Source organism: Ictidomys tridecemlineatus, chromosome 14 (assembly GCF_052094955.1).
Source record: "Ictidomys tridecemlineatus isolate mIctTri1 chromosome 14, mIctTri1.hap1, whole genome shotgun sequence".
In the NCBI taxonomy this organism is placed as follows: Eukaryota; Metazoa; Chordata; class Mammalia; order Rodentia; family Sciuridae; genus Ictidomys; species Ictidomys tridecemlineatus.
The window spans coordinates 47,035,657-47,062,285 of NC_135490.1; the positions used below are offsets into that span (position 1 = coordinate 47,035,657).

At 36.2% G+C, this 26,629-nt stretch overlaps 1 protein-coding gene and 1 non-coding gene across 14 annotated transcripts in view; one reads left to right on the forward strand and one right to left on the reverse strand.

The window, feature by feature from the left end:
• LOC144370360 (transport and Golgi organization protein 1 homolog) overlaps window positions 1-26,629 on the reverse strand; it is a 175,923-nt gene that overhangs the window by 23,786 nt on the left and 125,508 nt on the right. For 12 of the 13 annotated variants that reach the window (XM_078031104.1, XM_078031103.1, XM_078031102.1 and 9 more), the window contains 5 exons: window positions 23,945-24,078; window positions 16,594-16,680; window positions 14,139-14,853; window positions 13,665-13,868; window positions 11,353-11,498 (listed from right to left, as the gene is read on the reverse strand). In XM_078031104.1, coding sequence (XP_077887230.1) covers window positions 11,353-11,498; window positions 13,665-13,868; window positions 14,139-14,853; window positions 16,594-16,680; window positions 23,945-24,078 — 1,286 coding nt within the window. Of the gene's footprint in view, window positions 1-11,352; window positions 11,499-13,664; window positions 13,869-14,138; window positions 14,854-16,593; window positions 16,681-23,944; window positions 24,079-24,570; window positions 24,632-26,629 lie in introns of those variants that run through there. The other variant, XM_078031111.1, reaches the window with a different exon arrangement.
• Window positions 8,220-8,326, forward strand: LOC144370662 (U6 spliceosomal RNA). Its single transcript, XR_013430547.1, has one exon. It is a non-coding gene; the product is annotated as a U6 spliceosomal RNA (small nuclear RNA).

The following is a 26,629-nucleotide window of genomic DNA, read 5'->3' on the forward strand; positions in this document are numbered from 1 at the left end:
AGTTTTTAATATATACATTTTAGTTTTTGCCACGTTTATGTTTAAATACTTCATATTTTTATTCTATTGTACATGGAAATCTTTAAAATTTCAATTTCTAATTATTCATTGTTAATATATAGAAAATATAATTGCTTTTAGATGTAAATTTTATCTGTCAACCTTACAATAGCTTTTTTCTAGATTATACCAGATTGTATCTATATATATTCATGTTATCTGAAAAGAAAGAGAATTTTATTTCTTCCTTTCCAATCTGAGTGCATTTTATTTCTTTTTCTTGCCTTAGTATACTAGCTATTTCCTTACTGCACCCCAGTACAATGCTGAATAGATGTAATGAGAGTAGACATCTCTGTTTGGTTTCTGATCTTGGGGAAAAGTATTCAATTATCAACCATTAAGTATGAGGTTAGCTGCATTTTTTCAGAGGATGTTTTAAGCTCCCTTCTATTCCTAGTTTGTTGTTTGTTTTTCTACATCAATAATCAATGCTGAGGGGCTGGGGTTGATACTCAGTGGTAGAGCACTTGCCTAGCATGTGTGAGGCAATGGGTTCAAATCTCAGCACCGCATATAAATAAGTGAATAAAATAAAAGTTAATCAACATCTAAAAAATTTTTTTAAATAATAATCAGGGCTTATTTTTTTTTACATGTCGATGCGATTTATTGTCACCTACTTGTACATGCACACAAAATAACAATATAATTTGGCCAATATTACTCCCCAACATTTCCCCCCTCTGCTATATTTTTTAAATGCTTGTTTTGTATCTCTCGAGCTAAACACAAAGATTGTGCTTTTAGGTACATCAATGTGGTAAATTTCATTGATTTTCAAATGTTAAATAAATTTTGGATTCTTGACATAAATCCCCATCATCCGTCTAGTTTTTGTCTATGATGTATTTTCCTTTTACATATTGTTGTATTTGACTTAAATTTTTGTTTAGAATTTCTGTACAGATTCATTGGAGATCCCATGAGAGGTATGTGGTTTTCTTTTCTTATTATATCTTTGTCTTGGTTTGGTGTAGTGATAACACTGGATTCATAGGAGAAATATTTCCTTGCTTTAATATTCTACAAGGGTTTAGTATTACTACTACTATTAGGAATTAGTATCATTTCTTCCTTACAGGTTAATTGGATCACCAATAAAGCTATCTTGGTCTTATATTTTTTTCTTTGTAGAAAGGTTTTTACCTATACCTTCAATTTCTTTAATAGTCAACAAGGTTTATGAAATTGTCTGTTTTTCTTGAGTGAACTTTTGCAATTTGTGGCTTAAATAGAATTTCTTCATTTCATCTAAATTGTCAAGTTAATTAACATAAACTGTTCATAATATCCCCATTATCAGTCTAGTATCTGTGAAATCTGTAGTGATATCCCTTCTCTGATTGCGAATATTGGTAACCCGTGTCTCCTCTTTTATTTCCCTCACTAGATGTTGATCAATTTTATTCATCTTAAAGAACTAGCTTTGGGTTTCATTGATTTTCTCTTATTTTCCTTTTTTAAAAATTTTACTGACTTATGGTCTTTATTATATCTTTTTTTCTTGCTTACTTGGAGATTAACTTATTTTTCCTTTTCTAGTTTCTCATAGTAGGAACTAAGTCAATGACTGGAGACTTATTTTTTAATAAAGCTATCTTGGGCCTGGTAGTGCTATAAGTTTTCCAATAACACTTTAGTGACATTGCACAAATGGATATGTTGTTTTCAGTTTTATTCAACTCAAAATATGAATTTCTTCTCTGATTTATTTGACTCAAAAATTATTTAGCAGTGGGGGCTAAGGTTGTAGCTCAGTGGTAAAGTGCTTGCCTCACATGTGTGAGGCACTGGGTTCGATCCCCAACACCACATAAAAATAAATATACTGTGTTGTTCATTTATACCAAATATATAAATATGATAGATAGATACAGATATACATATAGATATAGATAGATAGCAGATAGCAGCCTGGCACTTAAGTTTTCAAATATTTGAGAATTTTCCAGATTTTTCCATTATTGATTTCTCATTTTATTGTGTTCAGAGAATAAGCTTTGCCTGACTTTGAATACTTTTATATTTACTGATAATTTTTTTAAGATCCAGAATATAGTTTATCTTGGTAAATGTTCCATGTGCACTAAGCTCCTTGGGGGTTTTCTATAAATGTCAATTAATTTCAAATGGATGGATTGATTATGTCATTCACACTTTCTACAACCTTACTTTTATTTTTCGTTTTCTGCCAATTGCTGAGGAGAGGATATTGAAATCTCTAAATGTAATCTATAGGATTCATCATTTTCCTCATAATTCTATCAATTTTGATACTTCATGTATTTTGAAGGTCTAATATTAAAAGTACAAGCATTTAGGTTTATTATATAATCTTGACTGATTCGTTTATCATTAGGAAATAACTTTCTTTAGTCCTGATGATATATTTTGCCCCACAACCTCTTTTGGTTTAATGTAGCTACTCCAGATTTCCTTTGACTAGTGTTTAACATGAGATACCTTTTTCAATCATTTTAATTTTGACTTCTTTGTGTCTTTCTATTTACAGTGTTATTCCCTTAGACATCTATTTGGGTCTTGCTTCTTTAGGCAATATGACAATCTCTGTTTTTAACTGATGTATTTAGATACTTTCCACTTAATAGGATTACTGCCGTGCATAGGTGTAAGCTTAATATAATCTTCTATTTGTTCCTTCTGTTCTTTGTTCTTTTTCTTTTCTTTCTGTCTTCTTTTGCAGAAATACCACTATCAGTATTTTTAGTGATTCCTCTATTGGCTTATTAAGCTATAACTCTGTTTTCTAATCTTAGTGCTTCAGGGTTTAGAATATACATCTTTTATTTGTCATAATCTACCTTCAGATGATACTATATTACTTCACATATTCAATAAGAACATTACAATAGTTACTACCCTTCTGAGATTTATACTGTTGTCATGTATTTTACTTTACATGTTTTCTAAGTCCCATACTACACTGATATTTGTCTTTAAACAGTCAATGACTTTTTAAAATGTTCAAATAAGAAAAATTATTTTAAATATTTATGCACACAGTCACCATTTTCAGTGTTCTTTACTCCTTTATTCCATTATTTCCATCTGCTGTCTTGGTGCAAGTGTAGGTGAATTCTTTCAGCTTGTATGTCAGTACAAGTCTTCATTTTAGAAAGATATTTCAATGGGCATGATATTATCGGCCAACATTATTACTCTTCAAATATATTAAAGGTATCACTCCACTATATTCTCTTATGCCTAATTTCTGACAAGAAATCTGATGTCATCCTTAGTTCTTCTCTACATAAATGTCTTCTCTAACTGCTAAGATTGCTCTTTATCACTGGTTTTGAGCAATTTATTTATGATATAATATACCTTGATATAGCTTTATTCATGCTTTTTGTACTCTAGTCCCATTTAATATCTTGGATCTGCAGATGTACAGTTTTCACAAATTTTTGGCCATCATTTCTTAAAATATTTTTCTGAATACCTCTCATAGCTCAACTTGAAACTGTCCCACAGCTCACTGATGCTCTGGTTCACTTTTCTTTAACAGAAGAAATTTTCCCTGTTTCATTTGGGGTACTTCTCCTGCTATGTCCTCAAGTTCACTAACAATTTCATCACAATGCTTATTCTGGCATTAATCCCATCCACTGTGTTTATCATATATTTTCAACTCTAGAAGTCTGATTTTCTTAAAATATATCTTCTATATCTCTTTTTACCTTTTTAACACACGAAATATAGTAGTAATGACTTTTTAAAAAATGCCATTACCTCATTCTAACATCTCCGATAGTTCTCAGTTGGCTTTGATTGGATGATTCTTCTCCTCATCATTGTGGAATGTATTTTTCTTGCTTCTTTGCATGCCTGGTAAGCTTTGAATCGATGCCATACATTACGAATTACTATTCTTAATATTTCGTATACAATTAAATTACTGGAAACAATTTGATTCTCTTGGGTCTGAATATTTGTTAGGTATGACATAAATTGTAATAGTCAGTCCGAGGTAACACCCTTCTGATTATTCTACCCAACTTCCTTAGATAGTTTTTTCCAGGTGCTATTCTGGTCCCTGTGTTAAGACCTGTTCCTTCTAATCACTTAAGATGGTTTCTCTGACTTGCTAAGCAGTTTCATCACACTTATGTGCAGATCAATACCCTGCTGAACACTCAGAGAGCCTTTCACAGATTTCCAGAATTGTCTCTCAATGTAGCAACCTTCTTTTGGTACTCCACCCTGTGAATTCTAGTCACTTTGGTTTTCCTGGAATCTCAGCACCATCTCTCAATTCATGGTATCCTCTGGTTCTGCCTGACTTCCCCTTCTTTGTCATGGCTTGGGAATCTCTTAACATAGTAAAAGCTGGGGCAACTAAAGAGCTCATAGCATTTGTTCTTTATGTTTCCAGAATCATTCTTTGTTGCTTGATCTTCAATGTTACTGGATCTTAAAATTTTATATGTTTGTGGGTTTTTTTTCATATTTATTTTAGTTGTTTCAGTTGGGAAGGTGAAGCCAGTACCTATATAAATCTATCATAGCTAGATGTAAAAATCATTTGCTTTTCTTTTTCTTTTTATGGTGCTGGGGATTGAACACATGGCCTCCTGTGTGGTAGGCAAGTGCTCTACCACTGAGCTGCATATCCCTTTTCTCATTTGCTTATTTTTTTAATAGCAGAATGCATAATGAAATAAATTTTAAAAGTTAACTATAAAAGAGAGTAATATCAGGGTAGACAGAACTGGGACAAAAGCTAGAGTTCTTTCAAAATCAGGCAGGAGAATCACAAGTTCAAAGCTAGCCTCAGCAACTTAGCAAGTCCCTACGCAACTTAGTGAGAACTATCTCTAAATAAAAAATAAAGAGCCTAGGTATGTGGCTCAGTGGATAGGAGCCCTGGGTTCAATCACCAGTACCAGAAAACAGAAACAACTTATTTTCACAAATTAACTTTGGCTCTTCTAAATATTTAAATAATTGTAAAATAAATAAAAAAATCTTTAAAAATTAACACCTAAATATTGAAAGCAAAAATGAAACAACCTGTGATATCATGTTGGTGACAAACCACAGAAATGAATTATTTCAAACATACCTTAGTGGGATATAGCTTAAAGACAAGAGAATTTCATTTCATTTCAGGAATACATTCCTGAAAGTATTTTAAACAACATAAATATAGTCGTGTGTTGCTTAATAATGGGAATAAATTCTGAGAAACACATCTTAGGCAATTTCAGTGTGTAAATATCATTGAGTATACTTATACAAACCTAGAAAATATAGCCATTTCCACACGTAGGTATTCATATATGGTATATCATCGCTTTGGGGATAAAAACCTATAAGATATTATTATACTGAATTCTGTAGACAATTGTAACATTGTAAATGTTTATATATCTAAACATATCAAAACACAAAAAAGATTAAAAATACTAGGTGTCAAGAATTTTTTAGCTCCATTATTATGCACTAATGACCAAAATGTCATTAAGTGGCACAAGACTGTAAACAATTATATTTATGTCATTGAAAACTGGAACTCCAACATCAGAGAAAGAAAACACAAATCTAAGATAGATGAAGTGAAGTAAAATCTCTCATCCTGAATTTTCATGGGAATTATCTAAATGACATGATCAAAAATCCCCACATATTTCTGAGCTTTGTTCACTAAAAAGGCTTACAAATGACAGTCAATTTGAGCAATAAGCAATCCTAGTACTTGGAATGTAGCCTCTAAATACCATTTCCTATTGAAAGAAACCAAAGTTCTTTTAGAGAAATAGTTCCTTCAAGGTCTGGACAGGGAATGTTTAAGATGAACTTGGAACATTTCATAGTTCAAAAGCAAGGGAAACAGGTAACAATGACCACTAGGTGGTGGCAAAGGGTCCCAGGAGCCAAGATAAAGAGGCTTCTACAAGGCAAAAGGGGGAGAAATTGAGCATCAGATAAGAACAATTACTATTCCTAACTGGATTAAACACACCAAATATTTTTAAATGCATGACATCATATTGACTCTTAAATAAAAGTTAAAAAGATTTCAAAAGCCCCTTTGGGTATCATTTGATAATGCTAGAATAATACCTTACTATTCTGAAAAGTGTTTAAATGAAGAAAAGGAATCAAATGTTTATCTCCTGCCTTAACTATACAAACCGAATATCTGTGTAAAGAATAATCAATCATAGCCAGGCGCTGTGGCACACACTTGCAATCCCAGTAGCTTGGGAGGCTGAGGAGGGAAGATAGCAAGTTCAAAGTCAGCCTCAGCAAAAGTGAATTGCTAAAGCAACTCAGTGAGACCCTGTATATAAATAAAATACAAAATAGGGCTGAGGATATGGCTCACTAGCCAAGTGCCCCTGAGTTTAATCCCCAGTACCAAAAAAAAAGAAAGAATAATCAATCATAAATTTTTATTTGTATAGGCATCTCAGCCTTTAAATGAAGAAAGAAAAATCCCAGCAATTCAGACCATTGCTATTTTGCAACCTGTAATATATTAGCAAATCTCACCAAGGTCACTGTTGACTAGTAGTCAACATCAAAGGAGAGGACATGCAGATGTCAATGCAATAATTTCCTATTAAATTTTCATAAGAAACAGAATTGAACCTAAACCTGACTACCAATTTCCAAGAAATATAAAGCAACAGAGAGAGGCTGAGGTTGTTAGCTCAGCACTTGCCTAGAATGCATGGAGCCCGAGGTTCAATCCCCAGCACCACCAAAAAAAAAAGGCAATAGAGAAAACAGGTTAAATTGTTGTACCAGGGGGATGTCATTTATTCACCCAAACTACAATATATCCTAGAAGTCCCACAAACATATTTTTTTCAATTATTGCAAAAAGTTACAACAAAAGGAGAAATCAATAGAGAGTAACTTATATGAGACTTGTTCTCCCACTGAAAGCAACCAGAAAGTTGGAATATATATATATTGGTACCAGGGATTGAACTCAGGAGCACTTGATCACTGAGCCACATCCCCAGTCTCAGCCCCATTTTGTATTTTATTTAGAGACAGGGTCTCACTGAGTTACTTAGCACCTCACTTTTGGCTTTGAACTTGTGATCCTCCTGTCTCAGCCTCCCGAGCCACTAGGATTAAGGCATGTGCCATAATGCCCAGTCAAAAAAAGATTTTTAAAGAGCTATTTTTCAGATAGAAAGCCACAAGGAACATGCAACTGTCACCCCTAAGAGCAGGAGAACAAATAGGTGAGCATTCTACCTGGAGGCACCCTCTAGACCTCAGTTTGAAAAGGGGAACACAAATGGGGCACAACAGTCTCACTGAGGAGAGAGAGACCAGAGTTCCAGGAGATTAAGCAGCCAAAAATATGTAGAGAAAACTACCAGAAACATGGGAGCCACAAAGAAAAAGAGTTCCAGAAATCTGCATGGAGGTGGTCTTCAGTTTGGGGCTACATTCTAAGCAGTACCTGTGAGGGCCAAGAACAACTATAAGCTAACCAATCCCACAGTTGGCACTGAGCTGGGAGAAGTCTGGATTCCAGCTAGCCAGAGAGAGTTGACGTACAAAAACAGTATGGTCAACAAGCTCATGAAGATTTATTTGATCCTGGCATCATGGCACATATCTGTAATCCCAGCAATCAATCCCAGGTTGAGGCAGGAAGATCCCAAGTGTGAGGCTGGCAACTTATCAAGGGCCTAAGGAAGTTAGTGAGACCCTATCTCAAAAGAAAAAAAATGTTCACTCAATATCATTAATTATCAGGAAATAAACTCACAAAGACATACCCACTAGAATGGCCCAAGTGCTAGTGAAGATGAAGTCAAGTGGAAGTCTCCTAAATTGCTGGTGGAAGTATAAAATGATTGTGGTCATTTTTTAGCATGACTTGACAGTATCACATAAGACAAAAACATACATTAAACGTAGGAGGCAATTGCACTCCTAGATATGAGTCCACTTATAGTGGCATATATATGAAACAATACTGTAGGAAAAATGAATCTATAGTTTTAAAAAAAAGTTATCAATGGTTGCCTGGAACAGGTGGTGAAGGCACTCACTGGGAAGGATCCCAAGGAAACCCCTTTTCTAGTGAGAAAAAAAAACTGTTCTATATCTTTATTATGGTAGTTTTTACATGGGTATCTACATTTGTTAAAACTCAGAGTGTGCTTGCTTTGGCAGCACATATACTAAAATTGGAACAATACAGAAAAAATCAGCATAGTCCCCGAGCAAGGATGACACCCACATTTGTGAAGTATTCCATAGTTTTGTGGAACCAACCCTTCAGCAGATGAATGGATAAAGAAACTGTGGTACATATATGAAATGGAATATTACTTATAGCATTAAAAGAGAAAAAATTATGGCATCTGCGGGTGAATGGGAATATCAGGTTAAGGGAAGTAAGCCAATCCCCAAAACCAAAAGCTGTATGTTCTCTCTGAAAGTGGATGCTGACCCATAATGGGGGTGAGGTGGGTGGTAAGGGGCATGGAAAGAATGGAGGAACTTTGGGCAAAGAGGAGGTAGGACAGGTGAGGGGGCAGAGGGATAGGAAAGATGGTGGAATGAGATGAACCACATTACCCGAGGTACATGTAGGACTCCACGTGTTGTGTACAACTAGGAAAAGTTTTGTTCCATTTATATACAATGAATTGAAATGCATTCTGCTATCATGTATAACCAATTAGAACAAATTTAAAAAACTCACTGATATTGGCTCTCAAGGACTTACTGTTAAGTTGTGTGATGGCCCGTGGGTTCATTATACTATTCTCTATGCTTTTCTTTAAAGCTTTTCTAATTAAATTTATTTTTTAACTAGTACATAGAAACAAACATTATAATTATTGAAGTAGGTAACATGACATTTTGATGCATGTATACACTATGTAACGTTTAAATCAGTTAAATATATCTACCTCCTCAAACATCATTTCTTTATGGTAAAACTTTCACAATCTTTTTTTCTAGTATTCTAAAATATACAGTATGTTATGGTTACCTATAGTCCCCTACTATTCTCTCTGCTCTTATTTGAAAGTTTCCATGATAAAAATACTAAAAATAATTTTTAAATTAAGATATAACTTCAAATATTTAAAGGATTTCTATGTAGAAAAGAATTCAATTTTATAGAGGAAATCATGTGGAGGAAAATTTGGAGTCAATACAAGGATGAACTAGACAACAGAAGAACATATAGCCTTGTAAGAGAGTGACTCATGCTAGGAAATACTGGTGTACAGGCCTCATAACTATTCGTCAGGGCCACAGTAAAGAAAATAACAGCAATGAGTGAGAAACTAGACTAACAGCCTTCCAAGGTTTCTTCTAACACTAAGATTCTGCTAAGATTCCATTGATCAATGAATCTGATTGGTGCACATCTCCCAAACACATCAGAGCCTATTACTCTCCAGTCCTATCAGATATCATACTACTTGTTTAAGATTTTACATTGACTTGTTCATAATTTTTGCATATATTTGTTAAGTCCTTTTCTTAAGGCTTTCAAAAATCACAATCATACCTTACACCTGTTAGACTCTTTTAGTCCTCGCACAATGTCCTGTACATACTGGGCCATCAAAATGCCTTTTTGAAATCTCCTTTCAAATCAGTCTCCTAACATTGTGCCTCTTCTTTGCCACTCACGTCTATGTCTTACCTATCACCGTACAATCACTGACCATACCTGCACCACATTCATGTCCCCTGACCTAGACCTAGAGGAGGGCTCTGTGCATACCTAAAAAATATGAATAAAGAAATCCTTCCCATATCATGAGGCTGTTAACTTTCCAAGTGATGCTGATTCATTCTGATAATCAAATTATGACTGTAGAAGACTGCTTTAATCACTGGAAATATAATTATTCTAACTGCCTGGCTCGTACATACCCCTTACCCAGGTGGCTGCCACCATCATGAACAAACATGGAGCCAACTGAAAAATGATTTGTTTCTCCCCACCACATCTTTTCCACCCTGGTGGTCTTTCCTCCCCAGGTATTCATTGTCTTTATACCACCTTCTGACTGTCTACATGAGAATTAGGGCGTGTGTAGGGGTAAAACCCTTCAAAATGCCAGACACCTCACCAGACATTTTACCTTGTCAAATCATTTAATTCTTATGATTGGAGTAAGCATTATCTACATTTTTCAGATGAGGAAAACTTTTTTCAAAAGTTTAGTTATTTGCCCAAACGTCTAAATGATAACCTTGGGATTTGAAACCAGATCTACCTGGCTTCAAAATCTACACATTTTACAAGGAAAACAACAACATCATCTTTCTTACACAAGCTCTTAAATAACACAACCTACAGGAAATAACTTCAGTTGAGGAGGATTACTGTCACAATGGCCCTAGGACCATCTTATCCTCCAACCTCTAAAAGCTTTCTCATTCCTATAATTAAACTCTTAAAAGTCCAATATCAACAAATACCAATAGGGGGGAGGTAAGTCCTAAAATGCTTAGATAAGCTTCTAGACAGATTAAATGTCTTGTTTGGATCATGATTTTCTTTAGAAAGATCAGCCTTAAGTGACTCTTTCTAAGAAACAGATCTAACCTAATTCCTTTCATTCTTAAAACTTTCTAAGGATCCCCACTATTAATGGTCTAATGCTACTTTGGCTCATGACTTCCTTTAAGATTTGCTGGCCTCTCCAACAGGCCCATCCCCCTCCAACTTCACACTTTACAACACCAACTATTCACATTCTCCTGCCCTCCCCAAATATCCTTTCTTCATGTTTCCATTTCTCTGAACACATTTCTGACTGCCAGCTTCCCCCACCACCCCAGCCTGTCTAATCAACAACAAACCACATGTCAGACTCCTGTTTGCCCTTTGCCTGTGCTTCAAACACATCTCAACCACTTTCTGACCTTACTGATCACCCTTCCAACCATAATAAATGCATTTATGGACAATAATGTTCTACCATCGAATAAATACCTCTCTTTCTGCCATTATCTTACTGTGTTTCAAGTGAATGCTGTTATCTCCCTGCCAGAATGAAAGGTTCTGAGGGGAAGAACCAAGTTTTTACAGGTGTGCAAATGTCTAGCCTTGGTAGACAGCAAATCTTCCTCATGTGCTAAACCAAGTAGCCATTAAAGCCACACCCCTATGGCTTTTGTTTCAGGAGCTATCTACTCAAAGGGTCAAGAGTCATTTTCATAAAGACATTTTAAGTTTTTCACTTCATGACCAGAAGCCACTTAAAAACTAATAAATAATCAACATTCTAATTGAAGAAACTATGTCAAACTTACCATCTTAGACAAATAAAGCAAGAATGAATATAACAAGAAAAGTATGTTGTCCAAAAGGGTGGCATCTGCTGGCTCTTCGACCTTTATCTCTAGTTGGTTTTCTGTATCAGCAGCATCAACAGGAGTACCTTCTGTTATAAGTAGCTCTAAAATTGAAAGGGGAAATTGCTATTTTATTTTATGCTATAGAATAAGAATTGTCTCTCTTCAGTTTCAATATTCATCGAGTGTTTCACTAAATATATGAGTCACAGTGCTTGGAATATGTGGCTCTCCTAAAGACAATTAACACAACAGAGAAGAAAACTTCAAAATCCTAATTAGAGCTGTCAAACCCTTCAATTATAAAATGAACAATCTCCAGTCTACTCTCCACTACTTCCATGGCCATACAACTGCTACCAGAACAATATTTACTCAAGGAAAAATTTTAAAACCAGAGATATATAGACAGGGTCACATTCAAAAAACATGGATTTAGTGCTGGTGAAACTTTGTGTTTAAAATTTTAGGAAAGCTGAAAGAGAGGGAGTCTTGGTTTGCAGATTTGCAGGTGGAATGGGCCAAGGCTTAACACAGTATCTGGCACCTGGCAGAGATACTCAACAATTATTTATTGAATGGACAGATGACAACTATTTAAAAAGAACACAGTAGTACCAAGAGAGACTAAAGGGAATTGGGTACAGACCTGCATTGAGGCTCTGTGAATGAGGTAGAATTCCAGTTAGACCTGAGAGCTTGTAGGGGTGGAATTTCAGTATGAGTTACATGAGTCTGGGGTATGTTTGATTAAACAGCAGGAGTCCAGCATGCAGTTATTAAGAAGTTGGACCAGTTGCCTCTAAGGTCTTTCTCAACCCTGAGATTCTATTCACTACTATTTTTTTAAGCTTTTGCCTAATTTTTTTTTTTTAGTTTTTGATGGACCTTTATTTTATTTATTTGTATGCAGTGCTGAGAATCAAACTCAGTGCCTCATATGTTAGACAAGCGCTCTACCACTGAGCTACAACCCCAGGCCCTCCATTCACTATTGGTCTATGAATTTGACTGCTGGTGAAGTCTGCCCCATTGGCTCAGCATCTCAGCACCTGAGACACATTAAATGACATTTGGGAAGATTTTACCTATTAAAGGTCATTGACATCATTTTGTGGTGGAACTTAAAAGGCCAGGGAAGTAATTCATTCTTAATTTTGTAAGTCAAGTTTTCCCTATTCTTGAAAGTTTTGGAGCATGAAAATAACAAATCGTAATGGTGCGTGATTCATTTTCATAACCTTATAAAGACAGTTCAGAAGTCAGTAGTGTTCATATATGGATGCAATGTCTTCTGGAAAATGGGAGAACTCATATGTTATTCCTTCTCAAATTAACTGAATCCCCCCTTGCTATGAGTTCTCCTACACTCTGTGTGTGCAGATGGTGGGGGGGAGGTTCAGATCAGTGCTGCCAAGCCCTGCACTGGTGCAGGATAATGCTTATAGCTATGCTTACAGACCAGAACCTTTAAAAACACAAAATACAGTAATTATGGCTTCATAGCACCACACTGGATGGATTAAAATAAACAATTAGTCATCATCTAATTTACTGATAAAATGAGAGTGAGCAACACAAAAGTAGAATGCTGTTGATGCCATTATTGGGGATTTTTTTGAAAAATTGTTTCTCATCTCCCACTGGATACTGTGCACTATGATGAAGTATTCGTAAGTGTCAATCTAAAATCGATTGCAGTTCTGTACTGTTTGCTGTAAGTATATAGTATAAAGATCTGGACCATTGACTGCATTTGAAAAAGTTTAATTACCATGTCCAGGAAGCAAGTCAAAACAGGACTTGAGCTATATTATATTCCATTTAGAAGAAAAGGGAAGAAAAACACAGAATTTATGAGACTATGAACAGTGATTATTCAAGCTAACTTGTACTAGGCCAGACTTTCCTGGAAGGCCTGCTAAACACAGATTGTGGGTCCCACCCCTAGAGTTTCTGGTGCTGTTGGTCTGGTTGAAAACTACAGTTTTAGAGCATAAGGCCTTTGAAGAAAAATATTTTAGTTGTAAATGGTTTACACAAGCTAGTCATACCTAAACATTTGCTTTTAGGTGAGTTACAGTCTCTGGCCTATTTTTGATTTCTAGTCATCTTTATTCTTGCTTTTCTCTCACTTAAGATTTTTTTTTTGAACTCACATGTACCTATATCACTCTCTGCTCTATTTCGTACCTTTGGCAACAAATATCCTTGAAAGCCTTCATTATGGTAATGCCTCTACTTTGTAGAGAAAAATTGGCAAGCTTTACCTGGGTCTACTTTCTCAGTATTTGGGATCTGAGACACTTCTGAAACACCCATGTCCTCAGTCACAGGTTGATTCAAGAGGCTGGGCTCTTCAGGATGGTTCATATTAAAATGATGACGCAGGAGGTTTGGCTCTTCATGAAGATTTCTATTAAGACGATTTGTGTTCTCTTTAGGAAAATCATCTTCATGGGGTGGCTGCATCTCTACAAGGGAGAAGAATGCATTGAGCCAGATGGATGACACTATCTACCCCCACTTAAGCCCAATGATCAGCACTCCCTCTCAGCACACAGTTCCAGATACCTCAACACTGCCCTCCATGTCCTGGCATGAGCCCATGAGAACAACTGGGCAAGGATACGGGAGGGTTAATTGTTTTCATCCCATTTAAAGGATGACTGAACTATACAGTCAAATTTATAAAGAAGCCTCATCTGCCAGAGGACTTTCCACCTTTCCCATTTCCATATCACCTTGTTCCTTGTCCATCATGTCTACCCTTTTGGCTGTGGTTTCAGTTTTCTTTAAAATCTTCCAAATTATACTCGTTTCTTGTTTGTTTTCTTTGGTTTCTAGATAAGGATTGATTTCTTTTTTCAAAAGTTTATAAGCATCAGTCTTCTCCTGTTCGTTTGAGACCTGAGAAATGTCTACCCTTTTGGCTGTGGTTTCAGTTTTCTTTAAAATCTTCCAAATTATACTCATTTCTTGTTTGTTTTCTTTGGTTTCTAGATAAGGATTGATTTCTTTTTTCAAAAGTTTATAAGCATCAGTCTTCTCCTGTTCGTTTGAGGCCTGAGAAATGTTGCTGGTTTTGTTTTTTTCACTTTCTGGCACTTTCAATTTATCTGGTAGTATTTCTTCAAAAAGTTCAAGTGAAGTTTGTTCACCCTGAGCATTATCTGTTTGACTATCTGCATGAGGATGGTTCTTCTGAGCCAAAAATTGTTCCTCAAGATCCACAGTGTTTTCTGAGAATGCACTTTCAATTTGTTGTGAGTTTGCTACTACTGGTTTAGGTTCAGGTTCAACATCCTGGGAGACTTCAGGAAATTGTCCCACTTTTTCTATAGCTTTCTCAGAATCTTCATTTGCAGAATCATACAATTCCAAAAATCCTAGAAGTTCTTCTACGTTATAATTATCAAAATCATCTCCTCCAACATCAAAACAAACAAAATCTGTCTCCTGTAAGGAAAAGAAAACCATTAATGTGTCAATAACAAAGTATCACAAAAGCAAACTCATCCACGCTCCCAAATTCAGGATTGGTTCTAAAGAATCTTTGAGGTCAACCAGATTACCCTCCTCCAACCCCCACTGCCTAACTCCATCTATGGCTGAGTAAATCTGTCTTTTTCTAGACTACAGTGTTAGAAAGTCTATTCTTTCTTTCTTTCTTTTTTTAACATGGGTCATATTCTTTAAAAAGCATAATGAGTAAAAATGGTGACAATTTGGTCTCCAACTGCCTGACTCTTGGGTCTCTCTCAATTTGCTCTGAACATAAGTAGGGAAAGGCAAGGTATCACTTATAGGATCCTCCAGCTCTTAATATCTACACCTATGTTTCAGAAATTTAACTCTTAATCATTTGCTCAGGAGAAGCTGGAAGATCCTGCAGCATTGAGAAAAATGAATCAGTTTTAAAGTATCTTACTGAGATACAAGTACATTGGATGGAATAAAGAATGATATTAAGGAGGCTCCTCACATTATTATTACCACAAGAACAAACTGAAAACAAGATTCAACAAGGTATACACCTTTCTCTTCATCAGGGTTTCACAGTCACTAAGATCTCTCTCAGGATTATGTGTATATTATCTAGTCTTCCTTCTTGCTACTAGTAAGCAAATTGATATAAAAGGAGCCATAGTATGAATGGACATGTTTTTAAAAAATTTCCATTCCTAATTAAATCTTCATAATATTCTGCGGGGGTTCCGGGGGTGGGGGAGGCAGTTCAATGTAGTAGGGATGAGTGATTTCCTCTCCTCATCACATGCATTTCTAAGCCATGAGGGATGCATGTAATGGGAAATACAATGAGAAGGCAGAGTTCAAAACAAATGAGTTCTCTGTAATCAGTGAACTGCTGTCACAGCTTAAATCCCAAGAACTCTCTTTACCAACAATGAAGTCCAACAAGTAACAGAACTGATTTTATGGCCCCTGAGATTATAAAGAAATTTTAGGAACAGCAACAACAAACAGGATGACTTTATCCATTCAGTCCATCTAATCTAAGAACTGTCCTAGCCTAGCAGTTTGCATATTCTACAGCCACTACAAAGAGCTGCCCAAAGATGTTTCAGTGTTGGTGGGCATCAATTACTATACAATTTAAAACTCTAGAAAATAATCAGCTGAAGTGAGAATTCTAGAACACGAAATCCTTTCAGTCACAAAATCAATTTAAGTCAGAGCACCATACAGGAATGTTGTATAAAGGGAGCAGTTGGGGCCTTAAAAGATCTGAGACTGAACATCACCTGAAACGCTCAGGTCCCCTTTTCCAAATCTATAACATGACTATGATCCCGTATATGACTAAGAATAAGAAAACCTTTGTAAGTACATATTTCTAGCCTAGTATAAAAGTTAGAGTTTATTAATTTAACCTAAATATACTTAAAATGTCTAATAACTATCCAATGAGTTTTGCCTGTAAAATGAAATTATTTGCCTCTTAGAATATCTGTTTCAATATATTAGACAAATCTCAGATTATAATATAATCACCCTAGAATGCCTTTCAAACTTTTTTTTTTACAGGTAGTCTGATTTCAAATGAAAATCTGACACACAAATGTTAGATTGCCCCCCAAACACATTATAAAACATTCAGAAGCAGTTAACTGAATATAACTGATGGATTTATAAGCCAGTTTACAATTGAGAACAAAAAAGAAGTCCATAACTTACATCTGTTGGAATTTGTAGCTCTTCTTTAGTATGTTCACGAACTACCTTGATGAAATCTTTTGGAAAGTATCCAAACATATGGCCAACCTATAGTGCAAAAGAGACAAATATCAAATAAATTCTGTACAAGGAATATAAATAAGAGATTTCTCAGAAGTGGCAGGAAATATACACATAATAGATAGATATATGGTATAACCAAGAAAGAAAGTTGCTATAACAATTACACTGAGATTATTATTTCAAATAAAAATTAAGTACAGAACTATTAAAGCAACATTTCCAACCACTGAAGTTTTCTTTTTTACATTTAGCTTAATTCTCAACACAGAGCATATAAAGTTAAGACTTCTGAAGTAAATAAAAGATCTGCATAGAAGATTATTGGATACTATATGGTTAAAACTATGTAAATCAAAGCTGGTTATAAATGCAATTCCAAATAACCTCTAGCAAGAATTTACCTGTACATTTTGTAGCATTGCTCATAAACCAATATTTATGTCTTTCTTAACCAATACACAACAGTCATAAAAATTAATAAGTAAAAACAATACAAAAATCTCTAAAATGTATTACCACTATAGCAGATGTATTCATAGTATATGCTTTCCTAGCTTTGTCCAAATCTACTTTTACAAGCACTTGGGGAGTGCTGAGGGCCATTGTCAAGTAGGAATGAAGCTTCAAAATTTCCTTGCCAGCGTACCCCATGTTAAATGGATTTTGCTGTTGACATTGCATGTAAGGTGACCTTGCTCAAGGACCAAGGCAGATCCGGGTTTAGAGCTGATCAGGTTTGAGGAAATGTCCCACTCCTTAGGGTGTTCCCGGTTTAAGACAAAAGGAGTTTTAGGGAAGTTGGAGGTTGAAGATTATTGCTGCTGGGAGTAGGGCGTGCCTGCAGCCTGAGTTCCCGCTGAGTTCTCCTGGAGAAAAAGTTTTTAGGAGGTGAATTGTTTGGGAGATTGGATTGCCCCTGAACCTGTGTGGAGGTGGTGTGAGTCGGGAATAAAGAATTGCTGTTTGAATCTACAAGGCTATGAGTGCCTCCTGATTCTGTGCCCAGCCAAGACTGCGGCATTATGGTGGCCCGTACGTGGGATGTCTGAAGCTTGGGGGTAAGTGAATTTGCTCGCTCCTGAAGGAGAGCAAAAAAATGGATGACCATTTCAAAAAACAATGTGTTCTTGTTTTGATTTATTTTTTTTTTTTCATTTCAAGTGGCCTGTTCCTAGAACTTTCTCAGGCAAACTAAGGAAAATGGTTGACTCAAGGTTTGAAGTTGTTCGCCTCCGAGGAAGAAAAATTGTTAGAGGAAGGAGATACCCCAGTAAGACCAAGAAAAACTATGGCATATGTTGATACAATACAAAAATGTAGCCCATGGCTTTATAAAGATGAGTTATTAAGTGTATCAATGGGACCATTATGGTATCCTGTAGAAGGATTTTTCTTCAACAAGAAAGAGATGGCTAGTTCTGTTCACTATACTTGTCTTGGTTTTTACAGACAGCTAATTCATTTACAAAGCTAAAATGTTAAAATATCAACCACTAAATATGAAATCAAGTACTCTTTACTTATTAAGTTCCATAAGGTAATATATTTAAACATTATGTGTGTTTTCATAAATTGGCAAATGGAAAAATGTTTAATATTGCTTTGGTCTGTGTCTTTGCTGAAACAAGGTTACTAAGTGTTAAGATTCTATCATGTGTAATTTATATACAGAGAGTATAAGAAGTTTCAGCTGGGTTTCAATTACAGTATAACAGTACCTTAAAAAACATGAAAGTATTTCATCTTATTAAAGTGGAGTAATTTTATAAGGGTTGTTTTAGAATGTGAATTTATAAAAAGGGTTAATGGTTAAAAAAGAGATATAAAAAGATTCAAGATGTGGAAATATATTTTAATATAAAAGGTTAAAGGAAAAAGAAATGTTTCTAGTTGAGATAATCTCTGTGTGGTAAAGTGAAAAGTTGTAAAATGCCATTTAAAAAGATTTTGAGGAAACTAGATTTAATTTAAAAGCTTGAGAAAGGTAGAAAGAAAAAAAGGTATTTGTACATGGCAGATTGAGACAAAGCTTCTTAATGGAGTAAAAAAAAGCCTTTGGTTGAAGGGCAGCCATATAAACTAATATTAAGTGATTTAAACAAAATCTAAGCCTCGTTTAAAAGAGTGAAGCTGTAGGTGGTAAAAAAGTACATTTAAAAGTACAGTATAGATGATAAAGGAAATGCTTTAAAAGGTTAAATTGAAGGTTGTTGAGATACCTTCATGGCGGGAAAAAAGATTGCTTTACTCATCAAACTATTAAAATGTACTTATTAAACTAAAAAGAGGGAGATGAGATAATCTTTGTTTGGTAAAGTAAAATGTTGTAAAATGTCTAAGTACATTGCAAAAAGCTTTAAAAGGTTAAATTGAAGGTGGTTAAGATGCCTTCATGATGGAGTAAAAAAAAAAATATAACCCATGAAAATGGGAAGATAATAAGATAAAAGATTTAGATAAAGAAGATTAAAAATTTGAAGTGGAAAACTTCAAAAACAGAAGTACAAAAAGGTAAAAAAAAAGAGAGAAGATGTAGAAAGATAAAGATATAGGAAGATAAAAAGATGTAGAAAGACAAGAATTTTATACCCACAAAATAGGAAACGAAAGAAAACTAGGAGAGAAGAAAGCAACTAAGGGTAAATATAAAAACCTTAGAAGAAAACTAGAAGATAGAAATAAGATAGAAAATGGTTAAAAATGTCAAGTAAAGGTATATCAGATAGAAAATACAAAGGGCTAAGACAACTATGGTTTCAAACCACATCTAAAAATTAAAAGGACTAAAGTAATTCTAAAAACTAAGGCAAAATGCTTTTGAAAGACTTAAATTTAAAAGGATCTTAAAGGGGTATATATCCCCCAAAGATAAACTTAAAATAACCCTTTTTTTACTCTAAACTTTTTAAATTTGGATTCATCAGGACTTAATGCTGCGGAAAGACATATGTATCCAAAAAATGTACATAAGCCTAAGGTACTTTGGAAAGATATTCTAACAGGACATTGGAAAGCTCCTGACCCAGTGTTTGTCTGGAGTCGGGGTTCTGTTTTTGTGTTTCCACAGCGAGAACAGCAGCCGATTTAGATTCCAGAGACACTAACTAAAACAATTTCTACAGACCAAAAAGAAGATAATTTGACTCAAATCCATAACAGCTGATATCCAGAGCTCCAGCCTGGCTATTCTTACATCTGCGACAGTGATTAACCACGGTGCCTTTTTTCAATATCTATTTTATTATTGCATTTTTCCCACATCATAAAGTTCTATTTTATTTTTTGAGCTCATACAAACCTAGGTTAATGTTTTTCTGATCAGCTTTGTTTTTTGACTGTGTTTTATTTTTTGACTGTGGAGTTTTTAAACATTGCAATGGAGATTTTACCTAGGTAAAGCTACAAGGCTGTTATTATTGTCTTATGTGTTGTATGTTATGAGTGCACTGTTTTGTGTTGCATGTCAGTATGTGTGTATGTCCATATTTTTATATGAGGAGCGCTCATGAAAAAATGGATCCGAATTTTCTTTTTTTTTTATTCACGTGATTTAAGTGGTTTAATCTAAATTAGGTAAACAGCTGTTAATGATTGTTTTCAAAGGTGGTTAACAGATCTGTTTGCTTACTATTTTTTTTAAAGGTGATTAACAGATCTGTTTGTTTACTTTCACTTTTCGTTTTCATTATATTTAATAATTCTGTTCAGGATAATGTCTCTTTAACATCATTGCCAGAATTCCCATCTCCATCCCAGTGCCAGTGAAGACTAAGAAAACCAAACTACAGCTTCTATGATAGCTATCACAGTAAACTGTATAAACTGATGCATCAATGAATATAACTCAACAAGTAATGCTCAATCAAGGACTTGATTTACTTTGGGAGGAAATGGACATATTGATAGATTCCTCCGATTTGAACTGCTTGCAGAACTTGCTTGGACTATATATGAGTTGCATGCATTGTGAACTATCGTCTGGTACAGCGAATTGTGGTACTGCTGGCATATCCTTGCTGATGGTGTCACCAGTGATGCAATTTCCTTGCCAGCGCACCCCATGTTAATTGTGGTAATGCTGGCATCTTTGCTGATGGTGTCACCAGTGACATAATTTTTCCAAAGGAGCCGTCAATTGGCTTGGTGTCGTGGCATTTCTGTATCCTCCTCCCTTCTACTAGTGATGGTCTAAAATTTGGGGGCCAATAGAGGTGAGGCAAGAACCTCACCCCCCCACTGGCACCAAGGTTAAATTTGGGGGCCAACAGAGGTGAGGCAAGAACCTCACCCCCCCACACACACTGGTGCTTAAGGCCTATCCACAAGCATGGCTGAATGCTGGACCGGTAGTCAGTGACGGGTTGATCTGGTTGCAGTGGATTCAACCCAAGACAGGAAACTGACGTCTAAAGGTCAGTTCTCCCATGACAGGTAAGAACCATATGTTGAATTGGACAACCTACCAGGCACGGTCCTTTAGCCACATTGCTTGTTGTTTAATTAATCAGAAGGGGGGAGAAAATTAATGCTGCAGTCTTGGCTGGGCACAGAATCAGGAGGCACTCATAGCCTTGTAGATTCAAACAGCAATTCTTTATTCCCGACTCACACCGCCTCGACACAGGTTCAGGGGCAATCCAATCTCCCAAACAATTCACCTCCTAAAAACTTTTTCTCCAGGAGAACTCAGCGGGAACTCAGGCTGCAGGCACGCCCTACTCCCAGCAGCAATAATCTTCAACCTCCAACTTCCCTAAAACTCCTTTTGTCTTAAACCGGAAACACCCTAAGGAGTGGGATACTTCCTCAAACCTGATCAGCTCTAAACCAGGATCCGCCTTGGTCCTTGAGCAAGGTCATCTTATATGCAATGTCAACAGCGAAATCCATTTAACATGGGGTACGCTGGCAAGGAAAATTTGAAGCGTCATTCCTACTTGACAATGGCACTCAGCAGGGAAGAAAATAAAATTACAATATAATGCATATGAAACCACATATCAAGCTTCAGTTTCACCCAAAATAAATCCTCTGCAGAAAAGAACCCCATTTATTTTCAGCACCAACATTTAAATTATATGAAGTTACATAAAGTGTACAAAAGGTATATAAAGTTCCCCTTGAGAAAGACACTCCTATTACTAACTACTGACTAAAAGGAACAGAAGATTCTTGCCAATAATTAAAGGAAACTGATAGGCAAATCAAATGCCCAAAAAAGAAAATTAAAAAAGGCATCTTATCACTACCTCTAAAATATCCCCATTCATGAATGTTCTTGTTATATCTAGAAACCATCTGAGAACCAGTATTAGTGGTAGAATACTGCCATGAAGATTAGATAAGACGGAGCAATTAAAAGTTTCATCACTGCAGATAAAGTCTGAGACTCTAGAAAACCAACAACATTGCAGAATGAAAACTGAAAACTCAAAAGGAGAATCATTTTGAAAACTAAAGAGTTTTTAATTTCTTAAGTATAACACTTATGACATGAGAGGTGAGTCTGAGGGGAAATACACTTTTCCCTTCTGATGAAAATTCTATTAAGGTTAAATTTGGAAAAGGGAAAGAAACCAGAGATGTATGGAGAAAGGGAACACATTTATCTCTTCTTAATCTGTGTCAAATGAGACCATAGATTATATAAAGCTCCATAATTACACACTGGGTGGTATCCCATTTCTTGTGATATGAAAAAAAAAATGATGCAGAATCATGGAGGCTCATGACTGGAAATAATTTTTATATCTAATTTTGCTTCCATACATCATCCCTGCCAAGGTGCTATTGATTTGATTTGTGGGTGGGGAGCCAAGAACTGCCACAAGAGAACAAATTCTGCATAAGCTACTATCAGAACAAATGTACTTAAGTGCCACTGCCCTGAAAGGAAATATTCGAAAGGAAGATGGATTAGACAGGGGTCCTTTCCTAACTGAGTTTTTCATTTTATATGGAGCTAAGATAAAACACAACCTGACTGAAGGCAAAGAAGACAAATGAATGCCAGAGGAGCAATGCAAACAAGGTGCCACCCAAACACTCATCAGTCGGCAAAGATCCTTTCTGGTCAGGTGCTGAAAGCAGGGCTCCTCAGGAAGACAGGATGAGTGCTGCCACCCAGAATGGCAAGAGTCCTAGGGATGAACAGAGTTAACAGGCTACAATGTGAGAGGAGACAATGCAAATCAAGCCCATTTATCCAAAAGCTCAAAGAAGGAAAGAAAGACGACTACTACATGAAAAATGCCACTTAGGTACATGGAAAAACAGTTCCAAGTTTAAAGGTTACCAATCCTATTTGGTATACTTGAAAGAAACAATAGATGGTTCTTTATAGAGTACTGCAACTGGGACTCTGTCTAAACATAAAGTTTGTACCTAGAGGCACCATGTTTCAAGATCATTCCCTAAGAGTCAGAAATGGCAACAAAATGAAACTAGTTTTCCATAGGGATTACTCTTATTTTCTGTCTTATTTTCTGCTGTGTGGTGTTTTATTTACGGTGAGAACTTTCAAGGATGCAACCCGGAATGTCTCTAAACTGGAACATTCCTACAGTCATCAAAGACCCTTGCTACTATTTTACGTAAACAATCCACATATCACATTTTTTTAAATGAAAAGGACAATACTCATAAGCCACTAGGAGGACACTCCTAGTGAATCTCCCCATTTAAAATATCAAAGCATGATATAAACAATGTCATGTCTTTCATCAGAAGATCCATACAACTGGCTGGAAGTAGAACCCCTGGGGGAACCTTCAGGCATAGAATATAGGAAAAGCAGGAAATGGATGACCCAGAAGTTGCAAAAAAGAAAAAAAGGGGGGAAAAAAGCACACAATGAACATAGTATTCTGCTTTTTTAGAGTAAAAACAGCACAAATGATTAGGTAAAATACACAAAAAAATCAACTTTAAATATGCATGCCTGAGTTACTATCTCAGACTTAATTTACAGGATTAACTCTAATGTCCATGAATCCTTCACTTTTGAAGCAGCAAAGCTAAGAATTGTCAGGTTTTCACCATGACGACCTTTATGATGTGTAGAGCCTTCTGGAACTTGATGTGAGGGGTAGCAACCACAACCAGTTCAGTTCTGTTTCAGAAAGTCTCCTGACTTTCTATGCTGTGCCAGGCCTAAGGTGTGTTAGGAGCACAGGGCCTGGCAAAGAGGTCAGGTTAACTCTACAAAGACCCCAAGAAATCAGTCATTTAAATCTACACTGCTACCCATCAAAAGTAAGAATATAACACCTGTCAAACTTTTACTTACACTTCCGGCCCAAAGTTCTGGTGATACCTCTGCAAGTTTATAGTAGACAAATACAGGGTCACCTTTTTTAAAATTTACAAAACGACAATCTGGTCCTGTGAAATCTTCAACAGCTTCACCTCGATACATTAACACTGTATATGAACATTGAAAAAAGAAAAAACAAACATTAGGATTTGATTTTTCACAGTCCATATTGACTCATCAGGAAATATGAATCCCACTATGAACAAAAATCAAGTTTTTCCAGTACTCTCTGGAATCACTTTTAATTCACCTGCTCAAAGTATCTAAAATCCTTAGATTTTATTGCTATAAAATACGATATTCCCTGCAATTAGACGAGGGAAAAGGAAGCTTCTCTATTTTTCTCTGTGCTGAGAAATAAAAAGCAAAGTGGCTACCACCAACCATAGCTGGTTTCAGTTAAACTCTTGGTTCTTGCAGGCCTCAATTTTTTTCTGTTTCATAATCATAGAAAGCTTCATTTTGCAAATATGTAAATCCAAGTGTAGACATGGACAGGCTTAAGTATGGCTTCATGCAGAGGTAATAGGGAAGAGGTTAGAATATCCAGGAACCCCCAAGGGGTTAATTAACTTGAACTAACTGCTAAAAGACATTACCTTTAAGTGGCTGCAAGTGCTACCATGCAGCCGTAAACACTGTCAATTTCATTTGCAGCAGAGTTGCTGTCTCTGAGTTCAGGATCTGGGTAAATAACCAGGAAATATATTTTCTCTGAGCAAATATTGTTGACTATATCCAACATTAAGATTGTTTCAAAACATCCTCATTCGTATTTTTTTTAATAAACAAAATCAAAAGTGGGTATCCTATCTGACAAGGAACAAGTTTAACCATGAGAAAAGGTCAGGCAATACCTTCATGCTTAAAATGCAGGACTAGGATCACAATTGATCTAGAAACTGGTAGAAGCAACATTTTTCTTTTGGTTGACCAAATAGACAGTTTCTGATTTAAGATGAAATGGACAATAGATGTATGTAAAAAGCACAAAGAAATGGAAATAACACTTTTTCTAAAAGCCAATTAGCAGTAAAATACACAAGAATGTTTGTTTTATAAAAATATATGTCTGAGGAACAAACACAGATTTGGAGAGGGTAACTTGTTTTTTTGAAGCTAAAATAGGACTATTTTCAGAACTGTCAGCATCCTAATTCATATATAATTAAGAGGCCAAGTTGAAGGTGAGAGACACTTTAAGGTGGGGAATTCTCATCACAAGTGGAAATGGCAATGTTTCTCTTGTTCCCCCTTAGGTCATAGAGGATTTATAAATCAGTAATATATTAGGTGACAACATAATGCATACTATGGAGCACCTATTAAGGTTTTTTTTTTTTTTTTTTGGAGCACTTATTTGGAAGGCACACAAGGACACCTTACATACACACCTCACTACTTCCTACAACACAACACAGACCCACCTGTTGTTTTTGGTCACATCTGTTTGGACACAGGCCATTTCTCAAGTTATGTTACCCCACTGAACCTAACCAACACCATGTCTTAGTACTGACGAAGCATCAGTGATGAGATTGTCCAGGTATCCCACGTAGGATAGCGCTCAATAGCAAAGAATAGCAAAAATGAAAGAAAATATCATGGCAGCTGCTTTGCTTCTCTGAGTGTTTATTTATTCCAGCCTTAGGGTTACCTCTAGGAACTTCTTAACATGTATTGGAGACATCTTTTTTCTTTATTGGAGTGAAACAAACAATTCAAATTACAAAATTTGGTTTTGGTAACACCAATTTAGGCATAAAGAGCTCAATGGTAAACTTCTTGGCCTTTTTAGCATGAATATTTTAAAATATGTACTGCTTACAATTTATGGACAACACGGTCATCAAGTTGCAAGGTTACTAGAAACCAAGCGGGAGTCCATAAGAAGTATTTTGGGCCAGTAAATATATAGAGGAAAGAGGTTCCAACAACACTAGTGACTGAGTCTAAAACTGAATTGGCTTATAAAAATCTTGGAGTATTTATTATTGTTATTGCAACAAACCTCTTCATCTGAATCTGAATGGCTACATCCTCCCCACTGCCCACCTCCAATCCAGGACTGGGAAGCAATTCTGTCCGATTCCTGCGCACAGAAGAGGCTGCAGTTCCCAGGTGGCTGGTGCAGATCCTTGGCCTCTTTCAAAAGCAAAAGATTATTGGCCCACCTGCTACCCTACCTCAAATATGAAGGGAGGCTTCTATGCACAGAAATGACAGGATTGAAGCAGAGTCGGGGCCGAGACCTCGGAACACATTGCGTGCCTGGACTCGGTGCTCTTCCCAAGCCTAAACTCTAGTCCCTGTTAAAAGGCAAAACCAGCCCAATCCCCAGTGCAGCAAAAGGACAAAGGGGCCAGTGAGCCTTTCCCAAGGAGCCCCACCATCAACCTGCCGCAGGAATTAGGGCCACCGAGCCCTGGAGAGCATCTGCCCTGATACTGCACCGGCCCAGGTCCCTGTAGAGGGGGCAGAAAAGCGCTCTGCTACAGCGTGGGCACAACCCCATCACCCACTGAGATCCTAGTCGAATCCTGGAAGGGAATAAACTGAGAGCTGTCCCTGGGGAATCGTGTTTCCCAACCCCCGCCTCAGTCAGTAGAGAAAAATAAAACGCTGGCAACAAGTGGGAGTCGAAGCCCCCCACAACCC